At 23.6% G+C, this 19,665-nt stretch overlaps 2 protein-coding genes and 1 long non-coding RNA gene across 7 annotated transcripts in view; 1 reads left to right on the top strand and 2 right to left on the bottom strand.

The window, feature by feature from the left end:
* LOC409185 overlaps positions 1-19,665 on the top strand; it is a 36,578-nt gene that overhangs the window by 1,538 nt on the left and 15,375 nt on the right. Inside the window, exons 1-3 of one of the 4 annotated variants that reach the window (XM_026445517.1) lie at positions 2,145-2,513; positions 10,154-10,485; positions 17,728-17,894. In XM_026445517.1, the coding sequence (XP_026301302.1) occupies positions 17,735-17,894 (160 nt within the window). In that variant the 5' untranslated portion in view covers positions 2,145-2,513; positions 10,154-10,485; positions 17,728-17,734. Of the gene's footprint in view, positions 1-2,144; positions 2,514-10,153; positions 10,486-16,066; positions 16,204-16,799; positions 16,889-17,727; positions 17,895-19,665 lie in introns of those variants that run through there. The other 3 variants (XM_016916837.1, XM_006557591.3, XM_392709.7) reach the window with 3 other exon arrangements.
* On the bottom strand, positions 4,708-5,939 carry LOC100577754. The gene is made up of 2 exons (XM_006557590.3): positions 5,398-5,939; positions 4,708-5,273 (listed from the first exon to the last, which is right to left on the bottom strand). The coding sequence occupies exon 2, from the start codon at positions 5,116-5,118 to the stop codon at positions 4,819-4,821; it is 300 nt and encodes a 99-aa protein (XP_006557653.2). The 5' UTR covers positions 5,119-5,273; positions 5,398-5,939; the 3' UTR covers positions 4,708-4,818.
* On the bottom strand, positions 6,497-10,260 carry LOC107965636. Of its 2 annotated transcripts, XR_001705781.2 has the most exons (4): positions 10,130-10,251; positions 9,831-9,954; positions 7,535-7,728; positions 6,497-7,051 (listed from the first exon to the last, which is right to left on the bottom strand). It is a non-coding gene; the product is annotated as an uncharacterized LOC107965636 (long non-coding RNA). The 2 variants fall into 2 exon arrangements; XR_001705783.2 differs by lacking the exon at positions 9,831-9,954 and having other exon boundaries at positions 6,500-7,051; positions 10,130-10,260.

Genomic DNA, 19,665 nt, shown 5'->3' with positions numbered 1-19,665 from the left:
ATTTATATCAAATATTTAAATAATAAATATAGATTTATCGATGAAATTTTGTGCGAATAAACATATTTAACAAAATAAAATTGAATTACTTTCTTACAATTAACAAATTTAATACGATTTGATATGACAAAAGAAAATTGTCAACTTTCGAAAATATTATTTAAATTGATATTTCTAAATATACTTAATTTTATTTTTAAGAGAAATTTGATTTTTATCTTTCAGTATTATTTTGCATACTTTGCATATTTCACAGCATTATTGCCATCTTTGCATTGTTACCAAACAATCTTGTAATAATTAATCAATGTCTTTCAAAATAAAAAATATATAATTAATAGTAACATTTTAAATTGTACTTAAAAAAGATTTATTTAACTTGAAAAAAATGTTTTTCTTACAATAATTATGCTTTGAAGACAAATTTACTTATCTCTTTGTTGCGATAATTTCACTTTTTAACACTTTTACATGATTGCTACATAAGTTTTACCTATTTCAACACGATACATTGATATGATTGATGTATAAATAACTGGATCTGGAGAAAACTTGAAATAAATCGAAATAAAAAACAAATTAAAAAATTTCCATAAGCAAATAGTTTTTTTAATATCTAAATCATGAATAAATATTATTTACTATTTATTTTTAGATTCAATGTAAATAAAATATCTATATTTATGTTATAGGGATATAATAATAGCATAATTTTTTAAATAAAGTATTTATTTTAAATTATTATTATTTAATATACTATTCTTTTTATTTTTATATTTCTTATATTTCAATAAAATACTTCAAAATGATATTTATACAAATTGATATTAAAATATACATATATTTGAAATTCTATTATTTATTTAAATATATCTATTTATTCATTTTACTAAAAATCTATCTCAATCTATAAATAAATTTATTAAAAAAAAAAAATTATTTAAATATTTTATGTTACATCATATTGTATATCATTATTATTGTAACGCTAAGAAAAAGTATAACTTTCACAATCACTGTTTTTAATTCAATTTAAAATTTATAATTAATTTCAATGATTAATGACTTCTAAATTAATTAACTTCTGAAACAATTAACATATTTTATTTAACATTATTTAACATATTTTCCATAAGATATAATTCAGTGTTAAAATAAAATAAAAAAATATCCCTATCATTTCTTTGAAAACAATTAATATTTGTTTAATATCCAATCACGATGTTAGAGATTATTAATATATATATTTTTTTATGTAAAATATTCATCATAGTGAATAAAAACATAAATTTTATTCATTTAATACACAATAAGTGATAAATTATGAAATTTAACATAAAAATATAATAATTGATAATAAGACAATAAGACAGTAAGATTGTAAGATAAAAGAAGAATTGACAATAGGAAAAAGAATCAATCAAATACAATAATTTATTACAACAAATAAACAACAATTAAAACTGTTTTTATTTGTAAATTGTTATACCCTGAATATTTTTGCAATATTAAATTTCGTCAATTTTAATTTATACATTTATTTATTTAAAATATTTGTATTATGCAAAAATATATTTCTCTCAAAACATGCATTAAATAAATAAAATATTATTAAATAAAATTATAAAATACAATTTATTACAAAAAATTAATTAATTAATTTTAATATATTAAAAAACAATCAATTTAACACATATGGTATATTGCAGAAATAATCTCTGGCGCGTCATAGTGTCCGAATATTAATGCGAATCACTATATACAAGGTGACTTTTGAAAAATCGATTTTAGAAACCAAAACAAAAAAACATAAAAATTGGTATATAAAAATGTCAAAATGAGACTTTTTATTTATTAAGTTATAAGCCATTTAAATTTAATATTAACTGAAAAGAAAGATACATAGATAATAAATAAGATATCTTTATCTCTATTACACACCGTCACGTCACTCTGTCTCCGTTTCGCTTTATCTAACGCCAACTTAAATTACTCATAACTTAATAAATAAGCCTCGACCGATATTTTTGTATACCAACTTTTCTCCTTGTTTTTACCTTTGGAATCGATCTTCCAACGAAATATGACGTGCGTATACTCATGATGAGTATATCAACATCCTGTATTACAACAAACGTGTTACTCGAGTCCAATTCCCAGATAAGAAAACAGTCGGTCGTACAATCGAACAAGACACGCATCATTTTGCCAATATTGTTTACGCGTTATACAATTTTCGGAAGATATGGACCTCAAATAAACGGCGGGATGAACACGTGCCGCCATATTATCAGCATGGAGGAACGCGATCGATGGACGATGTTATAAACGTGCGGGTTTCGATTCGACCGTTTCGGGATGATTTCTTATCGTTGCACGAGGTATACGCGCGTTCGCAACACGTTTTCACAATCAGTGGCATTGAGAACAGGCTGCCGGATACTAGTTTTACATCGCGAGTTAATCGAAGGCAAACGTGCATTGGATGTGTGGAAATTTGGTGAAAAAAAAAAGTATGTAAAATTTAATTATTTAAATATATTTAAATATAATTTTCGTAATATTACGATTGTAGAATAAAATTGCGAATATTTTATTGTTATGAATGTTGAATGTTATATCGTTAAAATTTTGGTTTAAACAACAGAGGAAGGAAATAGAAAGTGCAACGAAGAGAAAAGTTGAAAATTTTTCTTTTAATGTTTTTTAATGTTTTTAAAGACACATTAAGTACGCTTGGAAAAATGAAAAAAAGTAAAATTTTTCGAAACTGAATTAATTATAAGTATTAATTCTTCTTGTTTTTATTACGAAATATATAAAATATATTTGCAAAGATACAAAATGGAAAATATTCATAATCTTGTTTTTTTATATATTATTCTATATATTACTTGTAAAAGATATTCTTCGAAGCGATATTCTCGAGATTCTTGATAAGATTTAAATTGATCGCTCATATTATTTTTTAATTATTGTGATTAGAAATAATTTCATATGATACATATATATTAAAAAAAAATTTCTTTTACTAAAAAAACTATAAAAATTTATAAATTAAAAAACTAAAGTAATTATTTTTAAAATTTATAAAATAAAAATTAAACAATTGAACAAATTTTTTTTAATCCAAATTATTAATTAAAGAGAGGAAAGAAGAAATAGAGCAAAAAAACAAACTTAGAAGGAAACAAAAGAAAGATCTTGAAGAAATTATTGCCAAACTAAAAAAAATAAAAATAAAAAAAATAAATTATTGCATACTTGTTTTCGTAATGAATCCAACATAAAAAATCATCAAGCATTACTAATTTATAATTTTTTTCTGAATGTATTACACTTTCTCCACAAACACTGTTATTCAAATATGTAAAGTAAGTCAATTGAAAAAGAGTTATTAAAATCTTTCCAAGACGTAACCAAAATTTTCATTATAAAAAAATAATTCTACGAGAAACTACAAAGATAGAAAGTTCTGTGAAAGAGCATATATGTAGAACATGCCGTATATTTATCAGTTTAGCGTGAAAGATTCCATTCTGAGAGAGTTGTAAGAATTATTCTTATCTCGATGACTAAAGAGAATGGAAGAAATATTATTGATATATAAGGAAAGGAGAGTTACTTCAAGAAACAATTTGAGTAGGAAAATTGATCGATTTGATTATTTGAATGTATTTAAAGAATAAGTTATTAATATAGTTTTGCATCACGAATATTTATATTATATACTCATTACAATTTTTCATTATCAAATTTGATTCATTCAATATTATTGAAAAATTTTATAATTTTCTATTCGTTTTATAACGAACAAACTCGATTTAATCGAATCAAAAAATAGAAGATTTAATTTTTAATTTCAGCGAATTAATTTCATAATAAATTAAAAAATTTATTTAAGGGAATTTTAATAAATTATAGAACTTCTAAATTTGAATCAATTTTTAATGAATTTTTAATTTAATTTTAATTTAATTAATGGGAATAATCGTTTATTTATTTTAAAATTTCATTTCCGTATTTCTTTGAAAAGGTTTTTATTTTTGTTAAAATTTTTTATTAAAAGTTAAAATATTTTATTAAATAATTGATTATATAATAAAATAAAAATTTCAATAGATATTCCTATAGATTTCTTTTCATACTTTTTTTTTTGAAAGTAGAATAATAAAAAAATTGTTACAAATTTATATTTTTTATAAAAAGGGAAAAATATCTTTGCTTACGAAAAATTAGAAAAATAATGAAAGTTTAATATTAAATTATTTTTTATTATTACTCAAATGATTCCAATCTGAAAAACACTATTGATCGAGACTAAAATAAGTAAAATCTAAAGTAATTATTCCATTTATTTAATCTTACATACATAATATTCTATGATATATTTCTAAAAATTAAGATTTTTATTGTATTTGATAAGAAATTTATTTTAATAATATTAGCTTAATATTTCATTTATTCATTTCATTATTGAATTTATATACATATAAATTTATAAAAATAAAATAATCTCAAACAGTGATATATCGATATTCATTATTTGTTATATGTACATTATTCTCATTATTATTATTTATCATTGCACTTAAAAATAATTAAATATTAAATATAAGAATAAAAATATAAAAATATTAAATATAAGATTAAAAATATTAAATATAAGATTAAAAATTGAATATATAAGATTAAAAATTGAATATATAAGATTAAAAATTGAATATAATGTTAAAAGAGATATAATTTCCAGTCAAGTTAATGTTTCCAATAATCATATTATTTCTTGTTGAACTTGATCTTGCTTGCTATTACTCATCATTTAATCACTTCAGGTTCCTTGTTGCAGTTTAAAGGCTTCTTCATTGACGATAGTGATATTTCTTTCGATTGAGATCGATGTTCATTCTCGTGACGAGGTTCTTTGCAAATTTTACTATTGTGTCCAATAGTACTGCAATTCCAACAGTAAAATTTGTCAATATTGTTCTTAGCATAAATAGTATCTTCTTCATTGTTTAATATCTCCAAAACGTATTCTGAAATATGTGAAGGATTGCGCGAAGTCATCATTGTTGCAGGCGTTTTCGAACCAGATGTAGTCGTGTCTTTTTTCATGTTAAGTTAATGGGTAATAGAATATCCTTTGTTCTGAATTTTGAGAGGCTTGTTATCTACTGTTCGAAGATCTGCTATCTTCAGATGTCATTCGATGTCTAATGCCTTATATATTTCTTTCAACGGCAATTCTTCATATTATTTATTCTAATAATCTGTCAAGAAAAAATTTAAAATTTAATCTTTTTCCATTTTCTTAAGATAAGATAGTTTAATGTATTAATATATCTTTTGTGAATCATAAATTAAACGACTTACTCAGTCGATAAATTTCCTTACCGATTCGTCTTCACGAATTTTTAATTGAAAAATTTCCGCCTGAAAAAAGATGAAAAATTCTTCTCAGATACATATCAGATACGTTTCTTTAAATATCTTGATAAATCCATAACGTTTCGAAGAATGTTTTATTTTCAATGCTAATTCCAATCCAATAAGTTTTTTCCACACTTCGCACGAAAATTGAAAATAGTGGATTCTTGCTAATAAACGTGGGAATCGATGTAGCAGCAAACCTAATATATTTTTCATGTTGATAAGATCATAGAATTAGTCATCAAAAGTATAAAAGTGATCGAAAATCAAGCTTGTGTTTCCAAATCTTTCATCAAACAAATATAACATAAGCCCAGAATTAACTACAATATGAGTTGCGATCTATCGACAGTATATCGCTGTCACCAGTTTCTATTATGAACCGGAAGGGTGCGGCTGCGTAGTTACGATTCCTTCAGGTTAGAAATGGTTAATCAGGCAAATTCAGTGTTGTTAATTGCAATGGACAAACTGACGTATAACTAATGCCGGGAGCTACTAGAAATGTTAGTAATAAACTTTTTAATGGTTAAAATGGTCGTTAAACCTTGAGCGACAAAGGTATACCGTTATGGATTTACTGGGCTGAATATTATAATTGAACTTTATGTATCATGAATAAGGTACTTACACATATATATACATGAAATTTTTATATTCATTTACTGTACTCATATTTTGTTGACAAGAAAATTTTTCGATATTCTAAAAATTTAATATTTGTTGTCAAAAGTTTCTTATTGATTTATTTTCTATTATTCACAATTTTTCAATGAAAATGAAAAGTTTTGTTTAAAATTTTATTTATTTGAACTTCGATTCGAAGCTAAAAACCGATTATTTTTTTTTTTCTTACTAAAAATTACCGAAAAAAATATATTTTTTCGTTTTTCTAATGAATATAGAAATTCGATTATATATATAAATCATACAATTAATATTCTTTAATGTTGAGATCTATGAGTACTATCAAATAAGAAATTTTGAAAGGAATATTGAAATGAAATTAAATTTTGATTCTGATAAAAAATCTAATTTTTTCAATTTATTATTTATTTATCTGAATCCTGATTTGAAATTGAAAATCGATTCCTTTTTTTTCATTAATTCTTATTAAAAAAATTGATATATTCATTGTTTGTTTGTTCAAGAATGACAGATATAAAGATTTCATTATATATAGATATATTCTATATATAAGTCGTACAATTAATATACAAATTGTCCAGTGTAGTGATCGCGATATCTACAAATAAATTGTCACTAGATGAATTATTTAATTCTTTTCACACAAAAAAGAAAAACGGGAACCAAAAAATAATGTGAAATAACATAATATACTTACTATATGTAATTACTTGAAACGTAATTGAAGGAACTTTAATACCTGATATCGTACAAAACTTGTCGTTCAACTGACCCTTCTGAGAGGGCTCTTACAGTCCTTTTATACCCTAAAATTGGGGAAAAAGAATAGTAGGAATAGAAGGGAAACTATGACCAACATGAGGAAAAATTTTTCATGGGGAAATTTTTATTTCCCGTTGGTCTGAATTTTCTAGAAACCAAGCAGTGCGTACGATTTTCAAATAAGAAATTTGTTTGATTTGATATACATCTAGAAATAAAAAAAATTTATATTAATTTATATTAATCTTAAATAGATAATCTTTATATTAATATAAATAATATATATATATATATATATATATATATATATATATATATATATATATATATATATTTAGTGTGTATAATATTGAAAAAAAGATATTGAAAAAAATTAAATTTTTTTGAATAGTAATATTCTATATTATCAAATTAAAAAATATTATAAATATTAAATAATTGACATCTATCATAATATTGTTAAATATATTAAAATAAAAAAATAATTAATTTTTTTTAATAGTAGTAAATATTGAATAATTTTTTGATTAATATTTTAAGTTTAAAAAAAGATTAATTTTAAAATTGTCTTTAATATTATTAAAAATAAAAATATTTATTTTATAAATAAATTATATGATAGATTATGTAATAAATTAAGGTTCTTATGAAATGATAAAGATTTAAGTTTTCGAATAATAAATTATCTTACTTAGAATATTAAAATAAATTTGTTAGATTATTGAAAATTTTTAATTTTTCATTCCATTTTCTGTTATTTTTATATTTTGTAATTATTTATATACACAACAATCAATAATGATTGTTAAATAAATTTATTAAAAAAACTTATTGGATATTTTCCAACCATGGAAAGGATATATTTTCCATCAAAAAAGGCATTTTCTGTAATTAGATAATACATTTAGAATAAAAATAAAATTAAAAAATTAAAGATTTTTTGAAATAATAAATAGAAATAAAAAAAAAAAGAATGATATAATAATAATAGAAATCAAATAAAATATGACTAATATAATTCTTAAAGTATTAAAAATTTTTTAATTTATTATTTAACTAAGTTTAATTAAAAAATTATGAATGAAAAATACAAATAATTATTCGATAAATAAAATTTATATATTCATATAATATTGAGAATAAGAAATTTAATATTTACAAATAAATTATATAAACACATAATATATAATAATTATTTTTAAATTCTTGGAAATCTATACTTATATAAATTCTTGAAATAAATTTTCAAGTGTATCAGTATTTGAATCATGTTAATTATGCATTTAAATAATTTATTCAATTTATGTACATATATTTCATATCGTTCACACAAGGTAAATAAATGTTAATCTTATTTATAAAAATACTTAGAATTAACTATAAAAAAAAATTATGTTTCTATTACAATATTAACTACTTATTTATACTATATATATTACTGATTATAATAAAAATTCATTAAAATATTAAAATATAATAAAATAATTCAAAACTTAAATTAATGATTTTTTTTAAAAGAACATATGGATAATTGAAATATAGTTTTTCGAATCCATTCAAATTTGAAAAAAGCTTTATTGAATTTATCTAATAATATCTAAAAAAAATTATATATATTTAGACTTTAATAATTTTAAACTCTAAAAATTCAATAAATTTGTAGAATTGTAAATTGATATTCGATATTATTTTAAACATTATAATTTCCAAGAATTAAAATTCTAAAAAAATATATTGTACGAAGTTAATTAAAAATAAAACTTTTATTACCTGAATATTATTAATAATATATAATAATATTAATAATATTCAAATATATATTAATCTAGATAAATATAATAAAATATATGTACATATATAAAGATATACAAAAATTATATTATTTATAAAATTAATATTATACATATATACATTTTTTTTATATATTTTGTGTTTTTACTAATTTTTTTATTATTATTTTAATTTTAAAATTACTTACCTTTTATAAAATATTTTAAATGATAAAGTGATCTTTAAAAATATTATATATAAAATATAAATATCACATATAAAAATATAAAAATATATTATCATATTATAAAATAAATTCATTGAAACGAAGAATGCGTACTGCTAGATAAATTAATACTAATTCGAAGCTCTTGTTGAACAGACTGAAGGTATCTACGCAATAGCAAGTATCCATGCTTGTAAACAAAAGTGACCGTAAATCATATCATTAATGTGAGTTCGAGTTATGTTTATAATCAAACGACAAATAAATTTCAGCAAACCAAATCTAAGCAATATTCAATGAAGATAAATTTTAAATATCAATAATAAATAATCTTGATTAAATTGAATAATTTTAGAAGATTAACTTATTATTAAATTCAATGAATTCGTTACTGAACTATATATCTATCTAAATAAATTCATTTTTTGAAAATGAATGTTCAAAAATGAAAAGTTTAAAGAAAGAATTTAAAGAAAGATAATTATTTGAATGACTTGAAATGAAATAACTTTCTAATTATTAATTAAAAATTAATTAAAATATATATTATATATTATATATTAATATAAATATATACCAGTAATAATAAATTAAAACTTTTTAGGAAATTTTCTTTATTATGGATTTTTCAATATCCTAATTATTGTCAGTATAAAAAATTGAATAGAATAAAATTATTAACATTGATCCATAAGAAAATATTTCCAAAGCCTAAAAAAAAATTTCAATTTAAAAAAGTTGAAAAATTCTTAAAACATAATTAAATTTTTCGTAAGATACATTTTAAGATATAAAAGAAAATTTCATAATATTGTTAAGTTTTTTTTTTAATTTCCTCTCCCTAAAAATATTTCAAACTTTTATAAAGGACAATAAAAAGAAAATATAATTTTGAACTTTAAATAATATAAAATATATCTAATAATAAAACTACAAAATTTTTCAAAACATAATAATAAAATCTAAACTTTGCTAAGATTCTAAATAATACCATAAAATATTAATATTCGAAGAACTTTCGAAAAGTCGACATCGTTGTATTCCAATCTTTGCATTTGTTCTTCAGAATCGATCCCATTCAAAAGCACAAAGTTAATTCTTTATATATTCTTTATCTAATATATAAATCACAAATATATTAACACTCCACCAACTAACAATAAGATATAAATTTATTGGTAATGCAAAATTTAATAACAAATTTCTTTAAATTTTCTTTCTTTAAAAAAAAAAGAAATTATAAAAAATTGATTTACACACATTTCCATCGATCAATAATTAACAACCCACCTAACTTTAAAAATCTTTTCACAGGGATAAAAGAATCGTTAAGTGCCTCTACGCCTCCACTTAGAAGCAGGTGCATCCAGTGGCAAGATATATTTTCATAAAGGCTGAAAAACGATCCCACGGATACTCGGCCCACAAGACTCTTGGAACACAATCGCAATCGAACCCTAATCCAACCACGATCGGGGAAGGAAAAGGGTTATCCGTGTTAGTGCGCGTGTCCAAGGGCGTCGCCACTCGCGCCACTTCGTAGGGCGGCGCACAGGGACGCGGTAGTCGCGGTGTGGACGCGACCCAGTGCTCGTGTTCATCGTTGGAGGATCGTTGCCGAGAAGATGAGCCTGGCGCGCCGGGAAGTAAGTACCGCTGGGGCTGTGTTGAGGCGGGTTGGAGGCGAGGGGGAGGGTTGGCCACGCATACACCGTCCCCGATTCAACGTCCCATGGGCGGTGGAGGACGATCGATCCGACACCGGGATGTTCCCCGTGGAAAAACACCAAGTTTCCTCGTCGCGTGTCTGAAAGCCTCGTGGACACGATCCCACGAATGGAATCCGCGTGTCTGCGTACAACGAGCTGGATGGAAACGTTTGATCGAACGTTGGGGACGATGACTTGGGAGGGGAGGAGGGTGGATATATGGTGGATACGTGGTTTTGGGAATTTATGATTCGAGTGGACGTGAAAACTTGGTAGATAGTGATTGAGGTTTAATTGAACTTTGTGGGCTATGTAGATGATAACTTGGAGAGAGGGAAAGGAGTAGGTACATGGGAACGTGATTTTGGGAATTTATGATTCGAGTTGACATGAAAAGTTTGGTAAATAGTGATTGAGGTTTAATTGAACTTTGTGGACTATGGTGAGTTAGAGAGAAAATGGATAGGAATGTAGTTTTAGAAAAATTTCAATTCAGAGGTTCGAGTAGATATTATGAATATGAGAATTTGATAGATGATAATTGAATTTTTATTGAGTTGAACGTTGGATAATATTTAGAGAGATTTTGGAAATTTATGATTTGAATATGGAAGTTTCATATGTAGTAATTCAGGTTTAATTAAACTTTGATGAATTAAAGAGAGGGGAAATACATAGGAATGTAGTTTTAGGAATTTTGTGATTTGAATGGATATTGTGAATATGAAAGTTTAATGGATGGTAATTGAATTTTGAGTGATTAAATTGAATGTTGGGGATAATATTTAAAGATGGTTTTGGAAATTTATGATTCCATGGACATGGAAACTTGATAGATACTAATTGAAGTTTAATTGTACTTTATAGACGATAAATTAGAGTTAGAGTGAACACATGAGAATGTGATACATGAGAAAATAGAATATGAGAATTTTAGGTAGATTGAATTAAACATTGGATATAATATTTAAAGCGAAATTGATTTTAGAAATTTATTATTCAACTGAATGTACGAGTTTCGTAAAACATGATTGAAAAATTAATTTTATTAATTTTTAGAATGGATGCATAAAAAATAGGAGAATGATTTATTTTGGATATTAAAATTTGATAGACCCTGTTAATTTTGAATGTTAAAAACATTGGAGACAATAGACTTAGAAGCTAAGAAGAATTTTTAAAAATTTATTATGAATGGATATCATAATATATAAAAATATGGAGATGATAATTGATCGAAATTAAGAATGATAATTTACAAAACGAATGGATATATAGTTTTCAAAATTTGTATTTAAAAAATATATATATAAATATGAATAGCTGTGTAAATAATAGTGATTAAAATTTAATTGAATTTTGAAATCGAAGATTTAGAGAAAGAATAGATAGTAATTTTTTTATATTTTGAAAATAAATATAAATTTAAAATCTAAAAACTCAAATCTAAAAATTTTTTTGGATTTAGAAATCAAAATTTTCAAACTAAATCCACTTGTGATTTGAATGAATAAGTGTATATAAGTAAATATGAAAACTTTGGCATAAATAATTCAATGATTTTTTATTTTTAATTGTTGAATGTTAGTGACGATAGAAAAAATAGTTTTGAAAATTTATGATTTGATTAAATCAAATAATGTGAACTTGTAAATGCTTAATAAATAATGATTTTTTAATTAAAAATTAAAAACAATTATAATCTAAGAAAAGGATACATGTGGTGGAATATTACATGAGAAAATGATTTTAGAAATTTATGATTCGAATATTATGGATATTGTGGATTTGAAAGTTTTAATCAAAAAATGGAAACAATAATTTTAGAAATTTATAAATTGAATAAATACAAATATTGTGTAATACAATATGGTGGATGATAATTAAATTATGATTGAACATTAAAAATGATTTAAACGAAATATAAAAATGAAATATAAAAATATATGGATATATATGATTATAGAAATTAAATTAGAATAAATATTGTGAATACGAGAGCTTGGAAATATAATAATTTAGAGCAAAAATTTTAAAATTTATAATTCGAGTAGATATTGTGCATATGAGAACTTGGTGAATGGTATTGAATTTTAATTGAAAATTGGAGAGAATAATTTCGAATATTGTAGATACTGGAACTTATGATTATGCTCAAAGTTTAACTGAGTATTGAAAACCATAACTTAAAATTTGGCTCGTTTTGAAAACTTATAATTTAACTTATAATTTAAGTGGATGCTGTAGATATGGAAACTGATGAAAGTTAATTGTGGTATTGATTGGTTTGGAATAATAGTTAGATGATATTTAACAATAATGGAGTTTAGGAAATATAGGTCAGAATGGTGGTTAAAGTGAACCAGAAATACAGTTTTGTTGGTATGATATTGGATGCATGGTTTAGGTTTGTGTAATTTGTGCTTTTAAAAGAGTTCAAAGGTTTTATGTCGAGGCAGAGATATATTTGTAGATATATAAATTCATCTTTTTTTTTCCTTTTGAGATTTTTAGAATGTGATATGTAATTTAATATAATATGATTGAGATAGAGTTTTATTTTTTAAATGAAGCAGGATTTTGTTGAGGTAAACATGTTGAGATATATATTAATTTTCTTTTGCTTGTCTTGACCTTTCTTCTTTTTCTTTGGAAATTTTGATTAGTTTTGGAAGTTTTAATATACTTGAGATAAATGATTTTATTGGATTAGTTAGATAGATGATTCTTTAATTGGATACTACATTTGTTAAATTTGAAACACATAAAAATTGAAATATATATAATTTAAAAATATTATTGTAGAATATAAAATTATAAAATATATCATTGTGAAAAATTTCCTTTCAATATTTCCGATACAAACATCAATATAAATTTATTACAGATATTTATTATACAGAACTTATTAACTTATTATACAGACATATTTTAAGAATGATAATTAGAATCTATAAAATTTCTATTAAATATATAGAGATTATGATTAATAATTCTTGAAAAATTTATATTTTTTTACTAATCTACTAAAAATGCAAAATATAAAATTCATTTAATCAAATATTTTCTTTTATAATAATAAATATTTATAATCATATTTTTTTCAATCCTCTTTTCATAATCTTTATATATTTTTCAATATTTAATCAATCTTCTTCGTTATGATCATATTTATATTAGTTTTTTTTTTTATTTTGTAAATATAATATGTAGCGTATTCAAAACTTTAAATAATCCTTTTATAATTACCTATATATTTCTCCAATATTTAATTTCACTTTTTATTACTGTAATTAATATAATATTTACACAGTATTTCTTTTTTTATTATAAGATATAAAATTCTCATATTTTTTATTTCTTCGATATTAAACCAAAAATTTAATAAATTTTAATTTGTTTTTAATTTTATAGTTTTAAAAATTTATTTCAAACAATAATTCTTTTTTTTAGTATATCAATCATAGTATTGATCATTAATGATTCTATTATTTAATTGAATAATAATTTATATTTTTAATTCATATGAATTAAAATTGAAATAAAAATAAAAATTTATCTCATATAATATCTAATTTTAATATAACATCATGTTTTTATTATAATGTTTTATTAGGAATTAATTATAAATTCTGTTTAATCATCAATCTCAAATTAAAAATTTAATTTATAGTGCTTCAATTATCAATGATTCTATTAATTATTATTATAATTTTTTTTAATCTTCAATTCCAATCAATAATAAGTAAATTTAAAATCTATTCCAAACAAAATAACTCTAATTTTATTTCTTCATTTATATTTTATCATGTATATATATCATATACCATATCATAAAATTTTAAAATCAAAACCTCCAATTCGAATTATTATTTCCAAAATTCTCTCCAGTCATTATAATAAGTAATAATTTCTGATTTATTTTTAATCATCAATTTTATAAATTAAAATGAAATTTAAAATTAAAATAAATTTCAATTAATAATATTATTATATTTCAACTATAATATAATAATATTTCAATTATAATTTATGATATATCATCAATATATCATTATTATTATAAATTCTTCAATTTTATAAATAAAAATATGTACAATATACGACAAATTGATAATGCATCCCATTATTTTCAATAAGATTGATGCAATTTATGTAATTTTCTTAAGATTGATACAATTTATGTAAATTTTATCTTATCTATCCAGTATCTTTTCTATGTGTAAGATTAATAAGTTTACATTTTTTCTACAAATTTCATCTATTTATGTGAAAAAATGCGACAAACTAATAGAAGTACTATAAAATGTATGTTGTTTAAGAATAGATAGATTTCTAGTATTGTTTTGTGAGCCGAATTTGAATTTGACAAATTGCCTATTATGTTATAAATAATTTAACAGATAAATGCAAAAGAAGTATTAATTTTTGCTAACATTCCAAAAATAATAATAATAATTTTTTCCCAAAATTTTTATCTTAACTGCAACAATACATGTTTTTTATTTTTTTATAAAATCAAATATAATTATGCATTTTTTTTCTTAAGATAAACTTTGAAGTTATTTAAAAAAACATTGAAAATCATAGTGTATACAGCAATGTATTGTACATATAAACCAAAACGATATCCATTTCAAACAAAATCAAATCCTTTTTCATCCTTTGTATCAAATTTGAATTTTTTATATACAATCCATATAGATCTTTAATATTAACAAATATTATAAATAAATGTCAAATAAAAATTACATTCTTTTATACATTATATAAAAATGACCTTTAATTTTTATATGGAATCATATAATTTATATACAAAAATTCATCAAATTTTCCATATTTCTTGGATAATAAATCCCTTGCATAATAAATTTTACAAATTTTAAATTCAAGTTACAAAACTAATCTTCTAACCATTTTTCTTATTCTTGTCATTACAAAATAGCTTATACTTTCTCGTAATACCTGCACCAATAATTCATACATATAAAAATTCCCATGAAAGGACAAAATCCTTCACCGAATATCAATATTTATCCAAAACATTTAATTTTTTCAATGTAATCAAAAGCAAACATAAATATGATTCCCGAACGATGAAGTTATCACCCTGTATCGCCCAAAATCCCAAGATGAAGAGCCCCCTCTCCACCCCCATTCACCAAGCAAAAATTCCTCCATCAAGCTGCTGCACCGTCTCTCAGGAAAGGCCGGAAGATATGTGGGTCACGAAGCTCCGACAGATCGAAAAGGGAAGCAAGCTTGCTCGTGAGAGAGGTCTTACGTCGCGCCACTTTTAAAAACACTCCGCGGCGGCCTCGCCTCGCGCTACTGTCCTCCGCTGTTTCTCGCCGTTCCTTCTTATCCCTTTCCACCACGCAAGCTCTCTCTCATCCCCCACGATCTCTCACCCCCCACATACACGCGCGCGCGCGCGCGCACGCACATATACACATATACCTAAGTCTCCGGCCACTTGCAGCTGCGCAAAATCCTACGAGGAGCACAGCGGCGGAGCACACCCTCTCTCGCAGCTGCAGTTGGCAATGCGATCTCGTTGGATCGTGAACGGATCCTCTGATGCGCGACCGTCGATTAACCAGCTGGACCACCGATACCATACTCGTTCTCACCTGCACCCACGATCAGAATACCGTAAATTGATTGAAATCGAGAAGGGAATTAATTATCACACACCGAGTAAAGGGATGGGAGATAGATATCTGGGGAGAGAGCGAGTGAGTGAGTGAGAGGGAGGGTGAGAGAGAGAGAGAGATACAACGATGACGTGAAAGACGTGTTTCTCCCTGGACCCGGCGAGAGAGATATCGTGTATAATACATCGCTCGTTATCCACGAGAATGAACGTTTTATATGTCGGGAGATAAGAGTGTTCCAGATTTTTTGTTTATTTTTCTTTTATAGCTATAGTAGGATATGTTTTGAATTTTTCTTTTTTTTTTTTTTTTTAGATTCTGTTTCGTTGGCATTGGGTATTTTGTGTTTGGATTCTCGGGTTGATAGGTGTCAGAGCGACGCGGTCGTTGACTGAATAAGGGAGTGGATGGGTTTTGATGGGATAGATAACGGTAGAAACGAAGTGAAGACCGGTGAAAATGGCACGTGTGACGGATACGGATTTGGAGAGTTTTCGAGGATTCGTGACGGTTTGCGGTCTGGTTCGTTGCTTGGAATCGAATGTTGTGTGCGTGGATGCATTAACGAGGAGGTTCTTTTTTTTTTTTTTTTTTTTTTAATGAGAGACTTGGGGGCTTGATAAGAGATGCAGTGCATAAGTCACCGGTTACTTGGATTTGTAGAATAGATGTTAATTAATTTTGTAAGTGCAGAATTAAGTTTTTGATCTTTAGAATTATTTAAATTGATCGATTCCAGATTTGTTATTACGTTTCTTATTATCGAAGATAATGTTGTTAAAAATTATTATTGATCTTTTCAGAGAGAAATATAATTATATATATATCTTTAATTATTTTTATAATATCATTTTAATTATTTACGTAATATACCAACGATTCGGATGTTAATTGTTTAAATTATGAAATATTCTATTAAATTTGATCAATATCTTTTTAAGATTAGAAGAAAAGTAAATTTTTAAATATTCAAATCCATAGTTTTTTGATCTGATATCTGATAAAATTTTTATTTTGCAATTAACATTTTTAATATGGGTATTTCTTAATTAATATTTCAAGTTTCATAGTTTTGCTATTGCATATATTTCCAAATCTATAATTTTCTTGATCAATTTGCAATTCCATGATTTTCTAAATAATATTTTCAAAATATTTATCATTTCATAATTTATATTTGTAACTTTATAATTTTCTGTCATCAATATTTTTTTTTCTAATTAATAAACTTCAAATTCTATATTCTTCTAATTCTCAAATTCTCATCTTTCTAATTTTTCAATTCTATAAATTTTCTAATCAATATACGTAATTCTCTATATCCAAATCCATGATTTTCCAATTAATATTTTTTATTATAATTAATATTTCCAAATACGTGGAAAATGATAAGTTTCCGGTGAATTATGAAAAGGAATGTACAAAAATTTGAAAAATTGTTTTTTTCTTTATAGATGTTTTTCCTTCTCTTTTCATTCATATAAAGATAATGAGATTAATTAGGTGTCTCTTGTATTTTCAGCCGAATTATGATACATGTGTCGTCGGAGAACACTCAACGATACGATCGTGTAAAACGGAAGGGCGCAGCGTTTCTTTCGAACTTCTTTAAGTCGAAAAAGCTGACGTTAGGTATGAAGATCAACGAGGACGAAGAGATGGAACGTGCTCCGAAAGTCGAGACACCTGGTAAGCCGAGAAAATGCTTCTTTTGTTAGAAGACAGATGTTGGATAGAAGTTATTTTATATTTTAGCAAAGTTAATCTTTTAAGAAATTCAGTTTCTTAAATAAAATTGATGTTTCATAATAATTTAAAATATAATTTAAAATAATTAATTGTATTATAGGAATTTTCAACTTCTTTAAATTGTTATTTTGTATAATTGATATTTAATATCTTTTTGTATTGTATCTATTGTTTGTGTAAGAACAAATAAGCTAATTAAAAGAAAGTACATCACTATTTATAACAGAGTTAATTCTTCAAAAAATTTAGGATTTTTTATGAAATATTTTTGAAATATAATTTAAATAAAGGAATTTTTTAATCGCATTGAATTGTTTTAATAGAATTTAATAATTGATATTAAATAACTTTTGTATTGATTTATTTAATAAATTTCAAATATATTGCCTAGGTCTAGTTTGTTTTATATTTTTATTCTTTATACAGTCCTTTTATATTCTATTTATTTTTGCCCTTTTTTCTTCTTTAATTATAAATAAATTAATTATAAATATAATAATATTTCCAATTTTATAATTTTCGAATATTCATTCTTAGTTATCTTTAATTTTACAATTAATATTCCCAATACCATAGTTCTCAATTAACATTTCCATATTTATAACTTTCCAATTAATATCTCCAATAATTTTCTAATTAATATTTTTAAATCGATGCTTTTTTCAATTAATTAAATTGCCAATTAGCTTATAAAATGTGTTTATAGAATAAAAATTTCCTAAATTACTTAAAAATTATTAAAAATATATGTATATTCAAAATAACGATCAAAACATATATTTTTATGAATATAAAGGTTTCATAAAACCTTGACAAATTAAAAGCTGAGTCCTAAATATATCAATATAAATTTCGTTGCTTAATTGCTCTCCCTTGAACTCGCTTGAAAAACAAGTGGAAAAACAGTGTAAGAAAAATTTTATATAATCTCTATTTCTATAGAAATATGTGTATTAAATATGTGTAAAAGAACATTTTAGAATAATTAAACAAAAATTAAAAATATTATTTTTCTTTCTTCCTCTTAAAGTAAAATATGGAGAAATAAAATAACTTGGCATCATTGAACTAAGCTTAGAATTTATTTTACAAGATATTTTAATGCATGAATACGAATATTATACAAAATCGAAAGCGAATATTTATATATTATTATGTATATTTTAAGTGAATATTTATGTATAAAGCTAGCAATTTTTTAAACGAATTTAAATAAGAATCAACTATGTATTAGTACAGGCTTTCAGAATTGCAAAAAAATCAGAATCTCACCTTTTGGGAGATAGCCAATCCTGAATTACTTCCCTTCAGGGAGTTGGACACTAACCCATTGAAAAAAAAAACTTGGTTAAAAATTTCGAATAAAATTACTTCAAGTAATAACTTTATTTAAAATGTTTAAATAATAATTATTCGTAGCTATAATATTTGATTCGTTCTTCATATAATCTTGGCTATTTGTGATTATTCCATACTTTGAATAATAAATTATTTAAATAATTTTATTTTCAATTTCAACATTTTTGCTCAATTCTGGTAAACGATCGCTGGATCAGATCCAGGAATTATCGAGGATAATAATCATAGCTTTATTGAGTTTTTAATGATATATTAGAAAACTTTTCAATTTTCTCTCGATACTTAAGATAAATTTCTATAAAATTTTAAGAACTATCTCTAACAGTTGTATTCTAAGCCATCCATCGTTTGG

Source organism: Apis mellifera, linkage group LG15 (assembly GCF_003254395.2).
Source record: "Apis mellifera strain DH4 linkage group LG15, Amel_HAv3.1, whole genome shotgun sequence".
Lineage (NCBI taxonomy): Eukaryota > Metazoa > Arthropoda > Insecta > Hymenoptera > Apidae > Apis > Apis mellifera.
The sequence above is the reverse complement of the archived record's forward strand: the minus strand, read 5'-3'. Positions and strand labels throughout refer to the sequence as shown.